At 44.8% G+C, this 19412-nt stretch overlaps 1 protein-coding gene across 1 annotated transcript in view; it reads left to right on the top strand.

The window, feature by feature from the left end:
- tacr2 (tachykinin receptor 2) overlaps nt 1–18973 on the top strand; it is a 101539-nt gene extending 82566 nt beyond the window's left edge. Inside the window, exons 4-5 of the mRNA XM_080205234.1 lie at nt 8598–8794; nt 18331–18973. Coding sequence (XP_080061360.1) covers nt 8598–8794; nt 18331–18553 — 420 coding nt within the window. The 3' untranslated portion in view covers nt 18554–18973. The remainder of the gene's footprint in view (nt 1–8597; nt 8795–18330) is intronic.
- The last annotated feature ends 439 nt before the right edge of the window (nt 18974–19412 follow it).

Below are 19412 nucleotides of genomic sequence, written 5' to 3'. Positions count from 1 at the left end.
TTAAAAAATATCTGGATGAACACTTGGCACATTGTAACATTCAGGGCTATATGGGCAGGTGACCCTACCACCAGTGATGGGGAGAGGTGGGTGGGGGAGTTGCAGGAGGTCTCGCTGTTCAGCAGGAGATGGATTGCCTGCAGAATGGCAGCCTGAACAACCTGCAAGCTGGCTTAGTCTCCACCACTCCCCCTACTGGTGAGAATCACACTTCTGTCCAAAAAAGTGATAATGTCATAAGATTGATTTTTAGTCTCACCCAAAAGTTGGGTCTCAAATGCTCCTGTTTTCTCACTTGATCAGCACTTAGAATGTTTTTGGGAAGATCTGCCCCATTATCTCTCTTTAATACAGTAATTGACTCCTTAATTAAAAATGCGACACTACCTCCCTTTTTGCACCCTTCTCTGACTATAGATGCCATACCCTGGAATGTTGAGTTACCAGTCCTATACCCTTCCCTTAGCTATGTTTCTGAGATGACAACAGTATCATTCTTCCATGTGTCAATCTGTACCTTCAACTCATCAATCTTAGCAATTACACTCTTGGCATTAAAGTAAAGACCATCCAGCTTTGCCTTATTCTCTTGACCCTCAACAATATCTATACTCACTCTGACTTGCTTGCTTTACTGTATCATGATGTGTGTCTATTTTACCAATATTCTGTGTCCCCCTCCCCCTGCTGGACCAGTTTAAACTCCTCCCAATAGCACTAACAAACCTACCTGCAAGGATGTTGGTCCCAATGTGGTTTAGGTGCAGACCATCCTGTTTGTACATGTTCCATCTTCCCCAAAAACAGTCCCAGTGATCCAGGAATCTAAAACCTTCCGTCCTGCACCAACTCTTGAGCAATGCAGTCATCTGTGTTATAAAGGGGAGACTGATCCCCTCTGAGAGCTAATACCTAACCATTCAAAGAGGATACCTCACCTCATAATCTGTTAAACGTATGTAAGAAATAGTACAATCTGCTCTTCGGCAACTTTTAGTGGTTAAATCAAAATAATTACTGAGACACTCTCTGTAAAATCAACAAGTAACACTTTATTTATCTAACAATGAACAGATTAACTAAACTATTAACAAACCCAATAAAACACTATTCTAATGGAATGCTGTTTAGATACAGCTCACACTTATTAACAAAAATAAGATTTTTTTCTAGTCACTCTCAAAATACAACCAGGTTTTATCTTCTGTCATCTTTCTTCTTTACTATCTTCACTATCAAGATGAGGTTTTCTTTTGATACCTTCTCTATTCAGATGAGGCTTTGAGCTAAAAACTATGAACTGTGGCAGAGACAATTGCTGGCGTGTCTCTCTGAAGCTGAGAGCTGTCCCTTATACCCCGATGCGATATCAACATCTCCACAAGAGGATTGGTTTTCAGGTTACCAAAACATCAAATTTAAATCTAATAAGCTACAGTGATATCTGTATCAATGATCTGGATGATAATGTGGTAAATTGGATCAACAAATTTGCTGATGATACAAAGATTGGAGGTGTAGTGGACAGTGAGGAAGGTTTTCAAAGCTTGCAGAGGGATTTGGACCAACTAGAGAAATGGGCTGAAAAATGGCAAATGGAATTTAACACAGACAGATGTGAGGTATTGCACTTTGGAAGGACAAACCAAAGTAGAACGTACAGGGTAAATGGTAGGACTCTGAAGAGTGCAGTTGAACAGAGGGATCTGGGAATACAGATACAGAATTCCCTAAAAGTGACGTCACAGGTGGATAGGGTTGTAAAGAGTGCTTTTGGTACATTGGCCTTTATAAATCGGAGTATCGAGTATAAAAGTTGGAGTGTTATGGTAAGGTTGTATAAGGCATTGGTGAGGCTGAATTTAGAGTATTGTGTACAGTTTTGGTCACCTAGTCACAGGAAGGATGTAAATAAGGTTGAAAGAGTGCAGAGAAGGTTCACAAGGATGTTGCCGGGACTTGAAAAGCTGAGTTACAGAGAGAGATTGAATAGGTTAGGACTTTATTCCCTGGAGCGTAGAAGAATGAGGGGAGATTTGATAGAGGTGTATAAGATTTTGATGGGTATAGATAGAGTGAATGCAAGCAGGCTTTTTCCACTGAGGCGAGAGGAGAAAAAAACCAGAGGGCATGGGTTAAGAGTGAAAGGAGAAAAATTTAAAGGGAATATTAGGGGGGCTTCTTCACGCAGAGAGTGGTGGGAGTGTGGAATGAGCTGCCGGATAAAGTGGTAAATGTGGGGTCACTTTTAACATTTAAGAAAAACTTGGATGGGTTCATGGATGAGAGGGGTGTGGAGGGATATGGTCCAAGTGCAGGTCAGTGGGACTAGGCAAAAAATGGTTTGGCACAGACAAGAAGGGCCAAAAGGCCTGTTTCTGAGCTGTAATTTTCTGTGGTTCTATGGTTAGCTAAGTGCCTAGTTTAAACTGATTGGGAAAAATTCAAAAACAGCCTGTTGTCTTGGCAATACTACTGCCTGGCCTCTCAATACAAATGTTTCAGTCTGTGTACTAACACCATTTGCACCTACAGTTTTTAACTCTCTAAGCAAAACAAAAATACTTCTTTAACAGAAATATGAAATGCTTTCTCCTTCTTAGCATTTTACAATGTATAATTTTACAGACACCAAATTCCAACATTCTTCTCAACTTCACAACTTCTATCCTATGTTCTGATTTCCATACTCGTTAGCACGTGATGCTCAGAGTAACCCAGAAATTACAATCTTTGAAATCCTGTTTTTTAAATTATTGCCTAGCTCCCTCAATTTTTTACACAATATTTCTTTTCTCACTTTGCCCTTATTATTGATATCAACAACATCTAACTCACCACCCTCTCCTTTCAGGCAGCCAATCAGTGACATCCCTGACCCCAGGGTGAGAAACACATCATCCTGCAGTCACGTCTGCAGGCATTGAAACACCTGCCTGCTCCCCTGACTAGGAGGATGCCCGATCTTCGCTTCTTCTTCCTTCCATCCTATACACGCTGCTTGTGTTGCCAGATGCTTGGCTGTCGCTGCATTCCTCAGAGGAACCAGCCCCCAAAATGGAATAGCGGTTAGTGAGTGGGATTTCAGCGGATTCCTGCACTGCCCTCTTTTCCAGACTTGGTTTCCCTGTCCTCCCTGATGGTCCTGATCATCCTGAGACTGGACAACTGCCAGGGGGTGCTGCCTATGACCACCTTGCCTCCTCAACCTTTGTCGCCCCCCCCCCTCAGAGGAGGAGCTCTCTGCTGAGGATACCCATTGGCAGGTTGGCAAATGGGAGTCACTTGCAAAATGGGTGACAGAGGGACTAAAATCGCCAGTGCCAGCCGACAGAAAACTAGTTTGAGCTCCACACTCTGATACGCCCAACATACAAAACATTCTTCCCACAGTACAAACCACCTCAGCTCTCCCCTACAAACACATACCTGTCAGCCAGTATAACCAGCAGACGCCTTTTATCCCTCACTTCAATTAAAAAACACCAATTCCGATTGGGCTGCCCTTCTTGCCTGTGCAACAAGCTTAATATCACACAGCAAGGTAAAATTCTGGTCAATTAGTGCTTTAATCCCCTTAATCTAATTATTGTTGGGCACAAGCTTGATCAACACCAGCATTCACCCAGCAAAATATCACGTGAGTGCGTAATGATGTGGGATGTACACCTGATGCTCTTTAATGGACTTCAGGGTTGGACACGGTGGCACAACGGTTAGCACCGCTGCCTCACAGCACCCGGGGACCTGAGTTCGATTCCCAGTTTGGGTCACTGTCTGTGCAGAGTCTGCATGTTCTCCGTGTCTGAGTGGGTTTCCTCCGGGTGCTCCAGTTTCCTCCCACAGTCTGAAAGACGTGCAGGTTAGTGCATTGACCGTGCTAAATTCTCCCTCACTGAATCTGAAAAGGCATCAGTGTGTGGCAATTAAGGGATTTTTCACAGTAACTTCATTGCAGTATTAATGTAAGCCTACTTGTGACATTAATAAAAACTAAAATAAATAAAACCCACGGTTGCCCAGCAGACATAACATTTTATGCCAGGTTTTTAATGAGGAAAAGAGTAAGTAAGCATTGGTCCTCAAGAGAGAGAGTCTTGGGAATTAATGATGGAAAGTAAGGAAATGGTAGATTAATTGAAGATATTTTGTATCTGTCTTCACTGTAGAGATAACCATAGAACCATAGAAAATTACAGCTCAGAAACAGGCCTTTTGAAGGGGAGGATGCCAAATTGGGGGAAGGCTAGACGCAGCCGGATTAGGCAGGAACTTATAGATACTGATTGGGAGAGGTTGTTTGAGGGTAAGTCCACATTTGGCATGTGGGAGTCTTTTAAGGGACAACTGAAAAGGTTGCAGGAAAGACGTGTGCCGGTTAAGAGGAAGGATAGGAAAGGTAGGATTAGAGAGCCGTGGATAACTAGGGACATTGAGGACTTGGTCAGGAAGAAAAGAGATGCATTTGTTAGGTCTAAGCAACTGGGAATGGAGAGAGCATTGGAGGAATACAGAGAGAGTAGGAGGGAGCTCAAACAGGGAGTTAGAAGGGCAAAAAGGGGGCATGAAATGGTCTTGGCAGACAGGATTAAGGAAAATCCAAAGGCATTTTACTCCTATGTTAGGAACAAAAGGATGGTTAGAAGAAAAATCGGTCCTCTTAGAGACAGAGGAGGGGAACTGTGCTTAGAGTCTGAGGGAATGGGGGAGATCCTGAATGAATACCTTGCGTCAGTATTCACGAAGGACAGGGACTTGTTGTACTGTCTTGGAGGGAGTTGTAGAACCATTGGAGGAAATATCTATTACGAGGGAGGAAGTGTTGGGGCTTTTAGGTAGCATTATAACTGATAAATCTCCGGGGCCCGATGGCATTTATCCTAGGCTGCTTAGGGAGACGAGAGATGAAATTGCTGGGCCTCTGACGCAAATCTTTGGACACAGGTGAGGTCCCAGAGGACTGGAGGATAGTGAATGTGATACTCCTGTTTAAAAAGGGCAGTAGGGATAACCCGGGTAATTATAGGCTGGTGAGTTTGGCGTCAGTGGTAGGAAGTTGTTGGAAAGGATTCTTAGAGATAGGATTTAGAGTGTGGCAATTTGATTAGTGATAGGCAGCATGGCTTTGTAAAGGGGAGATCGTGCCTTATGAATCTGTTAGAATTTTTTGAGGAGGTGACAAAAATGGTCGACGAAGGACGAGCCGTTGATGTTGTCCACATGGATTTCAGTAAGGCGTTTGACAAAGTCCCTCATGGTAGGTTTGTTGGAAAGGTTAAGGCTCATGGGATACAAGGACAGGTGTCTAGATGGGTTGAGAACTGGCTAGGCAACAGGAGACAGAGAGTAGTAGTGGAAGGGTCCTTTTCTAGCTGGAGGTCTGTAACTAGTGGTGTGCCGCAGGGCTCAGTACTGGGACCTTTGCTATTTGTAATATACATAAATGACTTGGAAGAAGGAGTAAGTGGTGTGATCGGCAAGTTTGCAGATGACACGAAGATGGCTGGACTTGTTAATAGTGAGGAGCAGTGTCAGGCAATACAGCAGGATATAGATACGCTGGTATATTGGGCAGAGAAATGGCAGATGGAATTTAATACAGATAAGTGCGAAGTGATGCATTTTGGAAGAAATAATGTAGGGGGAAGTTACACGATAAATGATAGGCCTCTTGAGAGTATAGAAATGCAGAGGAACCTAGGTGTGCAGGTACACAAGTCCTTGAAGGTGGCAGTACAGGTGGAGAAGGCTGTGAAGAAAGCTTATGGTATGTTAGCCTTTATAGGGAGGCGTATAGAGTATAAAAGCTGGCTTCTAATGTTGCAGTTGTATAGAACGTTGGTTCACCTGCATTTGGAGTACTGCGTCCAGTTCTGGTTGCCTTACTACCGGAAGGACGTGGAGACCCTGGAGAGAGTGCAGAGGAGGTTTACCAGGATGCTGCCTGATATGGAAGGACTGAGCTATGAGGAGAGATTGGACAAATTGTGTATAAAAATTGTGGATGAACAGAGGGATCTAGGTGTATGTGTACATAGATCCCTGAAAGTTGGGAATCAAGCAGATAGGGTTGTTAGGAAGGCATACGGTGTCTTGGCGTTTATTGGTAGGGGGATTGAATTTAGGAGTCGCAGCGTCATGTTGCAACTGTACAAAACTCTGGTGCGTCCGCACTTGGAGTATTGTGTGCAGTTCTGGTCCCCACATTATAGGAAGGATGTGGAGGCATTGGAGAGGGTGCAGAGGAGGTTTATCAGGATGTTGCCTGGTATGGAGGGGAGGTCCTATGAGGAGAGACTGAGGAATTTGGGGTTGTTTTCGTTAGAAAGAAGGCAGCTAAGAGGGGACCTTATTGAAACATATAAGATGATTAGAGGTTTAGATAGGGTGGACAGTGATAGCCTTTTTCTCATAGGTTTATGGATGGAAAGGGTTTGGTTTAGGTTAGAGGGTCATTGTTTTTTTAACTGGTCGGCGCAACATCGTGGGCCGAAGGGCCTGTTCTGCGCTGTAATGTTCTATGTTCTATTCTATGAATTGGGGCTGTTTTCCTTAGAAAGGCAGAGAATGAGGGGAGATCTAATAGAGGTGTATAAGATTATGAAGGGTATAGATCGAGTGAACAGAGGTAAGCTTTTTCCTAGGTTGGATACAAAAATTACGAGGGGCCACGGGCTTAGGGTGAGGGGGGCGAGGTATAATTCAGATGTTAGAGGGAGGTTGTTCACACAGAGGGTGGTGGGGGCCTGGAATGCACTGCCAAGTAGGGGGTTGGAGGCAGACACGCTAGAGTTGTTTAAGGCTTACCTGGATAGGCACATGAGCGGACTAGAGATGGAGGGATACAGGAGACTCCACTAGTCACAGGCCTCCACTCAGAAGGAATCCTCCACAACCACTCTCTGGCTTCTTCCATTGAGCCAATGTCTAATCCAATTTACAACCTCCCCATGTACACCCTAACTAACCTCCCATGAGGAACCTTGTCAAAGGCCTTACTGAAATCCAGGTAGGTAACATCCACCGCCTTCCCTTCATCCACTAACACATAATATCCCAGAAATAATTGTAGATCAGAAGGTGAAAGTGAGGGAGGAACTTAAAACAATTCCAATCCCCAGGAAAGGATACTAAGAAAATGATTCAAACTATAAAATTATCAAGTCCCCAGGTCCTGATGGACTTCATCCTCGACTCTAAAGAAGCCGCTACTGAAAGCATTGGTTTTAATTTTCCAAAATTCGTTAGATTCTGGAAAGGTCCCATTTGGAATTCTCTCCCTGTTGAAGTGGTGGAGGCTACCTCGCTGAATATATTTAAGTCATGGGTAGATAGGTTTTTGGTAGACAAGGAAATTAAGGGTTATGGGGAGAAAGCAGGAACATAGAACATAGAACATAGAACACTACAGCACAAACAGGCCCTTTGGCCAACAAGTTGCGCCGATCACATCAACACCTATCAATCCATAGAACTATCTATAACCCCCAATCCCATTAAATCCCATATACTCATCCAGAAGTCTTTTAAAAGACCCCAGCGAGTTCGCCTCCACCACCACTGACGGCAGCCGATTCCATTCACTCACCACCCTCTGAGTGAAAAACTTACCCCTGACATCTCCTCTATACTTGCTTCCATGCACCTTAAACCTTGTCCTCTCGTAGCGACCATTTCAACCTGGGGAAATAGCCTCTGAGAATCCACCCTATCTATTCCTCTCAACATTTTATAAACCTCTATCAGGTCGCCTCTCAACCTTCGTCTCTCCAGGGAGAAGAGTCCCAGCTCAACCTATCTTCATAAGGCATGCCTCCCAATCCAGGCAACATCCTTGTAAATCTCCTCTGCACCCTCTCAATAGCTTCCACGTCCTTCCTGTAGTGAGGCGACCAGAACTGTGCACAATACTCCAAGTGGGGTCTGACAAGGGTCTAATAAAGTTGCAGCATTACCTCCCGATTCCTAAACTCAATCTCTCGATTAATGAAGGCCAGTACACCATACGCCTTCTTGACCACATCCTCCACCTGCGAGGCCAATTTGAGAGTCCTATAGACCCGGACCCCAAGATCCTTCTGCTCTTCAACACCGCTAAGACTCCTACCCTGGAAAGTGGAACTGATCCACTTCAGATCAGCCATGATCTTATTGAATGGCGGGGCAGGCTCGAAGGGCTAGACGGCCGACTCCTGCTCCTATTTCTTATGTTCTTATGAAATACATCGCTGTTCTTTCACTGTCACTGGGTCAAAATCTTGGCACTCTCTCCCTAACAGCACTGTGAGTGTACCTACACACAGTCACTGCAGGGGTTCGAGCTCACCACCACCTTCCCAAAGGCAATTCGGGATGGGCAATAAATACTGGCCTAGCCACATCCCAGGGAGAAACAGAAAAACTCAAACTGCTAATGTTAACAAAACAGTTCAAACAAATTGATAAAACAGAAATTATTTTCTTAAAAACTCTGTTTGAATGTTCATTAAGCATTTTTTTTTTAAAACTATCATGTCGTTCAGTTTTCAAACTTATGTACTATGCACCTCTAACAGCATCTTAAAGCAATCTAACGTGTGTTCCTTACTCTGTTTCAGATTGTAAAAATGATGATTGTGGTAGTTCTGACCTTTGCCATTTGCTGGTTACCCTACCATTTGTATTTCATCCTCACAAGTTTCAAGCAGGATATTTATTATGAAAGCTACATACAGCAGGTGTACCTGGGATTATTCTGGCTCGCCATGAGTTCCACCATGTACAACCCCATCATTTACTGCTGTCTAAATCGCAGGTGAGCACAACACACACACTGACTGTGGGAGAGAGGGAAAACAACAACCACATCAAGGTTCAAGAGATCCGGCTGCACACGGGCATTAGCAGGTGGTGGTGGCAGACCGGAACATGTGGTGGGTACACTGACAGACGGGGATAGGTGCTGCGTACACTGACAGACCAGAACAAGAGGTGGTGGGTACACTGATAGACAGGGACAGACGGTGGGTACGCTGACAAATGGGACAGGTGGTGATGGATACACTGACAGATAGGGACAGGCAGTGGGTACACTGACAGACAGGGCAGACGGTGGCTACACTGACACACGGGGACAGGCAGTGGATACATTGACAGATGGGACAGGCGGTGGGTACACTGACACACGGGGACAGGTGGTGTTGAGTACACTGACAGACGGGGACAGGCAGTAGGTACATTGACAGATGGGAACAGGTGGTAGTTGAACTGATGGATGGGAACAGGTGATAGGTGAACTGACACGGGGACAGGTAGTGGGTATATTGACAGACAGGGACAGGCGGTGGGTACATTGACAGAAGGGGACAGGCGGTGGGTACATTGACAGAAGGGGACAGGCGGTGGGTACATTGACAGACAGGGACAGGCGGTGGGTACATTGACAGACAGGGACAGGTGGTGGGTACATTGACAGACAGGGACAGGCGGTGGGTACATTGACAGTCGGGGACAGGCGGTGGGTACATTGGCAGACGGGGACAGGCGGTGGGTACATTGACAGACGGGGACAGGCAGTGGGTACATTGACAGTCGGGGACAGGCGGTGGGTACATTGACAGTCGGGGACAGGCGGTGGGTACATTGACAGACGGGGACAGGCGGTGGGTACATTGACAGACAGGGACAGGCGGTGGGTACATTGACAGACAGGGACAGGCGGTGGGTACATTGGCAGACAGGGACAGGCGGTGAGTGAACTGACACAGGGACAGCTGGTGGTTGAGGCAATATGGGCATCTTGGCCTGAATATTAAGGTTGATGTGTTGACAGGACCAACAGTGTCTTTAACATTGTTAAATGTCCCAAGATGTTTCATGGGAGTGTGAGCAAACCAAATTTGGTACAGTGCCATGCATAGATATATTACAAGAAATTATCAGAAACCTTAGGTTGATGTCTTAAAAGAGAACAGCCTAAGAAGGAGTGGTTTAGGAAGCAAATCCCAGAACTTGACACCTAGCAACTGAAAACATGGTCTCTTTATGTGGAGCAATTAAAATGGGGAATGCACAAGAGATGAGAATTGGAGGAGTTTGGTCAGATACCTCAGCAGATGTCAGGCTCGAGGAGGTCATAGAGACAGTGAGGGATAAGGGGAAAGAGAGGACTTAAAAAGTCAAAATTGTACCCGCCTCTACTACTGCCTCTGGCAGCTTGTTCCAGACACTCACCACCCTCTGTGTGAAAAACTTATCCTTCTGGACCCTTTTGTATCTCTCCCCTCTCACCTTAAACCTATGCCCTCTAGTTTTAGACTCCCCTATCTTTGGGAAAAGATATTGACTATCTAGCTGATCTGTGCCCCTCATTATATAAGATCAGTCTTCAGCCTCCTACGCTCCAGAGAAAAAAGTCCCAGTCTATCCAGTCTCTCCTTATAACTCAATCCATCAAGTCCCAGGAACATCCTAGTAAATCTTTTCTGCACCCTTTCTAGTTTAGTAATATCCTTTCTATAATAGGGTGACAGAATTGCACACAATATTCCAACTGTAGCCTTACCAATGCCTTGTCCAACTTCAACAAGACGTCCCAACTCCTGTGTTCAATGTTCTGACCGATGAAACCAAGCATGCCGAATGCCTTCTTCACCACTCTGTCCACCTGTGACTCCACTTTCAAGGAGCTATGAATGTATACCCACTAGATCTCTTTGTTCCATAACTCTCCCCAACGCCCCACCATTAACTGAGTTCAGTTGACCCAAAATGCAGTACATTGCATTTATCTAAATTAAACTCCATCTGCCATTCATCATCCACTGGCCCAATTGATCAAGATCCCATTGCAATCCTGGGTAACCTTCTTCACTGTCCACTGTGCCACCAGTCTTGATGTTATCTGCAAACTTACTAACCATGTCTACTAAATTCTACCCAAATCATTAATATAAATGACAAATAACAGTGGACCCAGCACCGATCCCTCAGGCACACCACTGGTCCAAGGCTGTATATGAACATACGAATTAGGAGCAGGAGTAGGCCACTTGGCTCCTCAAGCCTGCTCCGATACTCAGTAAGATCATTGCTGATCTGATTGTAATTTTCCCACCTACACCCCTGATAACCTCAGACAGATGAGTTAATGAAAGGCACTTCACTCACAGGTGAACAGAGGAGTGGAGAAATTTCTGGCGCTGGTGTATGTGTCACTAATAGCCCAGCTATCGATACAGCATTGTGATACAGTAATAGTGAATCTCACAGAACTAGGAGCTTTCGTTCCAGCTGAGAGTCCGTGAATTGTAAAGACCTATTGTCATAGGATCAATGCTCCTCAAGTTATAAGCCCCTGGAGACAGACTTAGCGAGTTGTTCCGGGAATTAGTCGTTACGGAACCAGACTAAAGTCTGCCACTGGGAGCGGGGGAGAATTGGAATTAGCATAGGAAAGGAATTAGTTAGGAAGCTGCCAATCAAGAGCAAGGATTCCTTAACTGGAAAAAACACAAGAAACAGGAGTGGGGTAGACCATTCGGCTCATCAAGCCTGCTCCCCCTTTCTATAGTTTCATGGCTGGTCTTGGGCTGCCACTCCATTTTACCGCCCGTTTCCCATTTCCCTTATCTCCCTGAGAGACAAAACTCTGTCTATCCCAACCTTAAATATATCTAATGATGGAGCACCCACAACACTGAGAATTCCACAGATTCACAACCCTTTGAGTGAAGTAATTACTCCTCATCTCAATCCAAAATGTTCAGCTCCTTATTCTGAGACTCTGTCCCCGTGTTTTAGATTCCTGACCTGCAGAAACAATCCCTCAGCATCCCCCCCATCAAACTCCTTCATGGTAGGTTTGAATAAGATTGTTTTTCATTCTTCTGAAATCTGGGAAATGTCGACCTCATTCCCTCAGCCTCTCATCACAGGACAATCATCCCAGGAACCCACACAGAATTCCCTCAGCCTCTCATCACAGGACAATCTCCTCATCCCAGAAACCCACACAGAATTCCCTCAGCCTGTCATCACAGGACAATCTCCTCATCCCAGGAACCCACACAGAATTCCCTCAGCCCCTCGTCACAGGACACTCTCCTCATCCCAGAAACCCACACAGAATTCCCTCAGCCTCTCATCACAGGACAATCTCCTCATCCCAGAAACCCACACAGAATTCCCTCAGCCTCTCATCACAGGACAATCTCCTCATCCCAGAAACCCACACAGAATTCCCTCAGCCTGTCATCACAGGACAATCTCCTCATCCCAGGAACCCACACAGAATTCCCTCAGCCCCTCGTCACAGGACACTCTCCTCATCCCAGAAACCCACACAGAATTCCCTCAGCCTCTCATCACAGGACAATCTCCTCATCCCAGAAACCCACACAGAATTCCCTCAGCCTCTCATCACAGGACACTCTCCTCATCCCAGAAACCCACACAGAATTCCCTCAGCCTCTCATCACAGGACAATCTCCTCATCCCAGAAACCAATTTAGTGAATCTTCGCTGTACACCTTCCAATGCAATGATGATCTTTATTCAACATGGAGACTAAGACTGCAAACTATTCCAGATAATTCACCAAAACACTCTGCAATTGTAACAAGACTTATTCTTGTATTCCAATCCCCTTGTAATAAAGGCCAATATGACACTGTCTTGCTGCTGTACCTGAATGCTAACTTTCTGTATTCCTTGTATCAGCACACCCAATTCTCTTTGAACACCAGCACACCTGTTAAAAATATTAATTTTTTGATTCTTACAAATAGAGTGAATAATCTCACACTTCCCTACATTATACTCCATCTGCCATCTTATTACCCATGCACCAAACCTGTCTGTGTCTCTTTGCAGTCTCTTTTACGATCAGGGCTATCCCTCCTCCTTTGCCGTTCTGTCTTTCTGAAAAATTATATACCCTGGAATATTTATTTCCCAACCTTGGCCACCTAGTAGTCATCCTTTTGTGGTGGTGAGTAAATCAAAATCAATTACTTGTATTCATGTCACCAGTGAATTTATCTTATCTCAGATGCTTTGTGCATTCAGATAAAGAACCTTTCATTTTCTTTTTCTTTACTTCTATTACTCTAATTTGCTGATGTACTTTTTTTGTTAAACTCTCTGAACCTTTCTTTCCCACTCTGCTTGTCTTTGCCAATATTGCTTCAATGTTTCGAGAACTTGACTTTTCTCTTTGGTTTTCTAAGTCTTCTCTTCACTTGAATCCTTCTCCCACTCTGTTAGTTTAAATCCCTCTCCACAGCCCTTGTTAGAATTGGCCAGGACAATGGTTCCATCCCTATTCAAGCAGAGCCCATACCAATCAAATAGCTCACTGTTCCACAACTACTAGTGTTGCATGAATCAAAGCCCAGGAGTCCTGCATTCTCTAACTGACATGTGGCTCAGGTAACAATCCAGAATTAATTACCTTTGATGTTCCGCATTTTAATTTTGCCCCAACTCCTCAAACTCTCTGAGCAGAACGTCATTCTTGGTTCTATCTGTGTTGCTGGCCCCCACATGGACCATGCCATCCTCTCCTCCAGTCCTGAGGAGATGTTCTTAACCCTGGCATTGGGCAGAAAGCACAGCCTTCAGAGCTTATGTTCTGGGCTGTCGAGAGCAGTATCTATCCCCCTGACTATACTGTCTGCTATCATTTCCACTGCTTCAATGGCATCCTTCACCAAGGTGCCAGGGTCAGTCTGCTCTCCCACCTTGCAGTCCTTCTCCTGATCCACACAGAACACTTTGTACCTATTGGACAAAGTCAGGGGCTGAGGGTCCTCCATCACTGTCTGCTGGCTTCCCTTACCTACCTTACTTACCGTCACACCCGCTGTGCCTGACCACAGATCAACTCTAATGTTCTGCCTAACCTGAAGGGGTCTGACTGCCTCTGGGAATAAAGTGTCTGGTTAACTCTCTCCCTGCTGTCCCACAGTGTCCATAACTCAGACTCCAGCTCTGCAATTGGAGCTGACATTACCTAAACCACAGACACTTTCTGCAGATACAGTGCATTCCACACGTTCCCACATGTTGTAGTCACAGCACATCACCAGCCTTGCTATTTTTGTCCAACCTCATTGAATGAATTAATAATGTTGATGAAAATTAATTGATAGTTGCTTACCTAGTTTGGAGACAAGGAAGAAAACTCAATAACTGGAGACTGAAGAAAAGCCCTTCCTGCTGCAAAGAATTCTCACCTGAAACAACTTCCTAATTCCTGACAAACTGGCATACTCTCCCGTCAGTGCTTCCCCTTGCATTGACTATGTGAACAGTTAAACCCCTCAGTGATTTGGAATGAGACCTCACAATATCTATCAGTTAAATAGATGAAGGGATGGAGGGCTTTTTGTACACAATTGCTAACAGTTGTATGTTTTGGCACAGCAAGGAGGAAACAGAAAGCAGTAAAAAGATATTCAGTAGATAAAGCTGCAGCAGATGAGGATATGTGGTCATCCATTTAAATCTAAAAAAAATCAAAGAATGTTCTTGAGAAGGTGAGAGGGCATGGGATCCAAGGGCCTTTGGCCTTGTGGATCAAGAACTGGCTTGCCTGCAGAAGGCAGAGAGTGGTTGTGGATGGGTCTTTTTCTGAATGGAGGTCGGTCACCAGTGGAGTGCCCCAGGGATCTGTTCTAGGACCCTTGCTGTTTGTCATTTTCATAAATGACCTGGATGAGGAAGTGGAGGGATGGGTAAGTAAGTTCGCTGATGACACGAAGGTTGGTGGTGTTGTGGATGGTCTGGAAGGATGTCAAAAGTTGCAGCAGGACATAAATAGGATGCAGGACTGGGCGGAGAAGTGGCAGATGGACTTCAACGCGGATAAATGTGTAGTCGTCCATTTTGGCAGAACCAATGGGATGAACGAGTACACTATCAAGGGCAGAAGTCTTAGTAGTGTTGAAGAGCAGAAGGATCTTGGGGTCCGGGTCCATAGGACTCTTAAATCGGCCTCGCAGGTGGAGGAGGTGGTCAAGAAGGCGTATGGTGGACTGGCCTTCATTAATCGAGGGATTGAGTTTAGGAGTCGGGAGGTAATGCTGCAACTTTATAAGACCCTTGTCAGGCCTCATTTGGAGTACTGTGCGCAGTTCTGGTCGCCTCACTATAGGAAGGACGTAGAAGCTATTGAAAGGGTACAGAGGAGATTTACAAGGATGTTGCCTGGACTGGGAGGCATGCCTTATGAAGTTAGGTTGAGGGAGCTGGGACTCTTTTCCCTGGAGAGATGAAGGTTGAGAGGCGACCTGATAGAAGTTTGTAAAATGTTGAGAGGAATAGATAGGGTGGATTCTCAGAGGCTATTTCCCCGGGTTGAAATGGTTGCTACGAGAGGACACAGGTTTAAGGTGCGGGGAGGAAAGTACAGAAGTGATGTTAGGGGTAAGTTTTTCACTCAGAGGGTGGTGAGTGAATGGAATCGGCTGCCGTCAGTGGTGGTGGAGGCGAACTCGCTGGGGTCTTTTAAAAGACTTCTGGATGAGTATATGGGGTTTAATGGGATTGGGGGTTATAGATAGGTCTATAGATTGGTAGGTGTTGATGTGATCGGCGCAACTCGTGGGCCGAAGGGCCTGTTTGTGCTGTAGTGTTCTATGTTCTATGTTCTAGATGGTGAGAAATGATGAACTGTGGAGGTGTGGTAAAATTGAGCAGCAGAATAGAATTATTAAAAACTAATTGGTGGCTATAAAAATAATGAAAAAGGCTAAGAGAAGAAAGAATGTTTGACAAAACGCTGGATGTTATGTTCCACATCTTTGGAATACTTTGGAGTTCTGGACTTGGCACCTCAGGAAGGGCTAAAAGGGTTAAAGTGCAAGGACAGGTTGCATGACTTGTATTCCTTTTGAGTATAGAAGGAATGATTTGGGGTGGCACGGTGACACAGTGGTTAGCATTGCCGCCTCACAGTGCCAGGGATCCGACTTCAATTCCTTATTTGAGTCCCTGTCTGAGCGGAGTCTGCACGTTCTCCACAGGTGTGTCGGTCCACCTTGTTGTCTAACGAGGGGCATACACGTGGTGGGTCGTGCGTGGGCTGCTCTTGGATGTTTCAAGAATAGCCTAGTACTTCGCGATGTTTGTGTACACTTAAACTGGACCAGCAGATGGGCACAATGACAGCTCAGTGACTATCACTGCTAGCTGTGCAGATACATGGATTTGGGCCAGTGTCTGTGGGAGTTTGCACATTCTCCCTGTGGTTGCATGGGTTTCCACCGGGTGCTCCGGTTTCCTCCCACACCCCAAAGATGTGCTCTTAGGCTGATTGGTGTAACAAATTGTCCCTAAATTATTCTCCCCTGAATCTGGTTTCCAATGTGAGTGCCATAAGCATAGACATGGGTCAAGGGTGGAGGAGGAAAAGCACAATATTAAAATGGCGGCGCGGGCTCGTTGGGCCGAAGGGCCTGTTTCCTGTGTTGTGTTGTTCTTTGTTCTCCCTGTGTCTGCGTGGGTTTCCTCCCACAGTCCAAAAGACATGTTGGTTGGGTGTATTGGCCAAGCTAAATTCTCCCTCAGTGTACCCAAACAGGTGCCGGAGTGTGGCGACTAAGGGATTTTCACAGCAACTTCATTGCAGTGTTAATGTAAGCCTACTTGTGACAAATAAATAAATTTTTTAAAAAAGATTTAACTGACGTGGTTAAGATGATTAAAGAAGATGAGAGGAGAAGTATTCACTTATGTGGCTTTGTTTGAAGGCAGGTCCTTGGCTATTGTCTGCTGAGCTTTATCTTGTGTTGTTTTTATCTATAGTAGTTTGTTATTTATGTTAATGATTTGGATGACAATATAGGAGGCATGGTTAGTAAGTTTGCAGATGACACTAAGATTGGTGACATAGTGGACAGTGAAGAAAATTATCTCCAGTTGCAACGGGATCTTTATCAATTGGGCCAGTGGGCTGACGAATGGCAGATGGAGTTTAATATAGCCAAATGTGAGGTGATACATTTTGGTAGATTGAACCAGGGCAGGACTTACTCAGTTAATGGTAGGGCGTTGGGGAGAGTTACAGAACAAAGAGATCTAGGGATACATGTTCATAGCTCCTTGAAAGTGGAGTCACAGGTGGACACAGTGGTAAAGAAGGCATTCAGCATGCTTGGTTTCATCGGTCAGAACATTGAATACAGGAGTTGTGACGTCTTGTTGAAATTGTACAAGACATTGGTAAGGCCACACTTGGAATACTGTGTGCAATTCTGGTCACCTTATTATAGAAAGGATATTATTAAACTAGAAAGAGTGCAGAAAAGATTTACTAGGATGCTACTGGGACTTGATGGATTGAGTTATAAGGAGAGGTTGGGTAGACTGGGACTTTATTCTCTGGAGTGTAGGAGGCTGAGGGGTGATCTCATCGAGGTCTATAAAATAATGAGGTGCACAGATCAGCGAGGTAGTCAATATCTTTCCCCAAAGGTGGCGGAGTCTAAAACTAGAGGGCATAGGTTTAAGGTGAGAGGGGAGAGATACAAAAGCGTCCAGAGGGGCAATTTTTTCACACAGATGGTGGTATCTGGAACAAGACGTAGTAGTAGAGGCGGGTACAATTTTGTCTTTTAAAATGCATTTAGATAGTTACATGGGTACAATGGGTATGGAGGGATATGGGCTAAATGCGGGCAATTGGGATTAGCTTAGCGGTTTTAAAAACAAAGGGCAGCATGGACAAGTTGGGCCGAAGGGCCTGTTTCCATGTTGTAAACCTCTATGAATCTATGATGTTGCCATGGCCTTCCACTCTCAGGAGCAGAAAGTTAGGAACATAGAAGCTGCTCTTGGTAAAAAGGCCACAATCCGTCTGCAATTATCGCCACCATTCAGGTAGTTACATGATAAGATGGCCGTTGAGAAATTGACTGATCAAGAATTCAATCTCTAGCGATTAGTCCACCACAGACCTGGTGAGGAAAAGCTCCTCAGTGGTGCAGAGCTTTGGGAACCAGGTCTAAAGTTCTGTTCCTTCCAAGCTTTCTACTCACCTTGTCGTGTCTCAAATTCCTCACGTACTGTATCCCAAATTAGGAGTAGGAAGTGATGTCAGGAAGAACTATAACGGAGAATCCAGTTGTGGAATAATTTCCCAATGAAGGAATGTGGTGGGAATGAAGTGAAGATAATTGAGAGATCGGATTGGGGTTATGTGATGCGTTCTTTCCTTTCTTTAGACGTTTCTACAAATTCAAACACTGCCTGAGAAGATTTCCCTGACAGTAAGTGTGATTAATCAAAGGTGTAAAGCTGTTGAATCCCATGATTCTTTATTAATCATTCTTCTGTTGTTATTAACAGATTTCGCATTGGATTTAAGAGAGCTTTTCGATGCTGTCCTTTTGTCCATGTTAGTAGATATGATGAACTGGAGTTAACAACAACAGCAAGCTTCCGAATAACGCGGAGCAGCACTTACACCACAATTAGAATGGAGACAACAGCGAATAGTCGCATCAGTTCCAATTATGATCACGCTGAGGAGACAAAGGGAGAAGCTGTCAGCTCTCAAACCATTCTGTGAAATATTGTACAGGATTGATATCCCTTCAGAGACAGAATCACAGAATTATAACAGTGCAGACAAGGAGCAATTCCGTGAGACACCATTCTCAACTGAACGCAAACTTAACAGAGACAAGGAGAACCAAACATTGCAAATCCTGGTACCTAATTCTTTGATTGAGATTGCATGATCCCAATTCCTGAATCTTCCGCCCAGCTTCTAATTCTAATTCCAGTTCCCATCCACCAATCTTGGCTCCTGATCCTCTGAAGCTGGATTCCAGTTTGTTGTTCGTGTTCCCCCAATTCTTCAATCCAGTAATTTGAGTTTTCACACGCGGACCATACTGTGCACTGGGATCAAACTGGGCAGCTGAATGTATGGGGAATTCACAGATTCCCGAGCACTGTAACCTTCATTCCAGTGTCTGTATTTTGGGGCTTTGATCATACATTATTTCTGCATATTTCTGAAACATAATGTGTAAACACTGGATTGAGAAAGAAAAAAAGACATATAGAAGCTTTCACAATCTCAGAATGTCTGAAAATGTTTTATTGCAATTGGAGTATTTTTTATTCCATTTGTGTGATTGTGTATGAAGCACAGAAACATAGAAACTGGAAGGAGGAGAAGGCCATTCAGCCCTTTGCGTCTACTCCACCATTCACCTTGATCATGGCTGATCATCGGATTCAATATCCTGATCCCCCTTCCCCCTCATATCCCTTAATGCTTTAGTCCCAAAAGCTCTATCTAATTTCTTCTTCATCTAAATTCATCAGGCAATGTTTTGGCCTCAGTTGCATTCAGTGGTAGCAAGTTCCACACATTCACCACCCTCTGGGTGAAGGCATTTCTCCTCACCTCAGTTCTA

The sequence above is a fragment of the Carcharhinus amblyrhynchos genome, chromosome 17 (genome assembly GCF_965287045.1).
Source record: "Carcharhinus amblyrhynchos chromosome 17, sCarAmb.v2.hapA, whole genome shotgun sequence".
Lineage (NCBI taxonomy): Eukaryota > Metazoa > Chordata > Chondrichthyes > Carcharhiniformes > Carcharhinidae > Carcharhinus > Carcharhinus amblyrhynchos.
The sequence above is the reverse complement of the archived record's forward strand: the minus strand, read 5'-3'. Positions and strand labels throughout refer to the sequence as shown.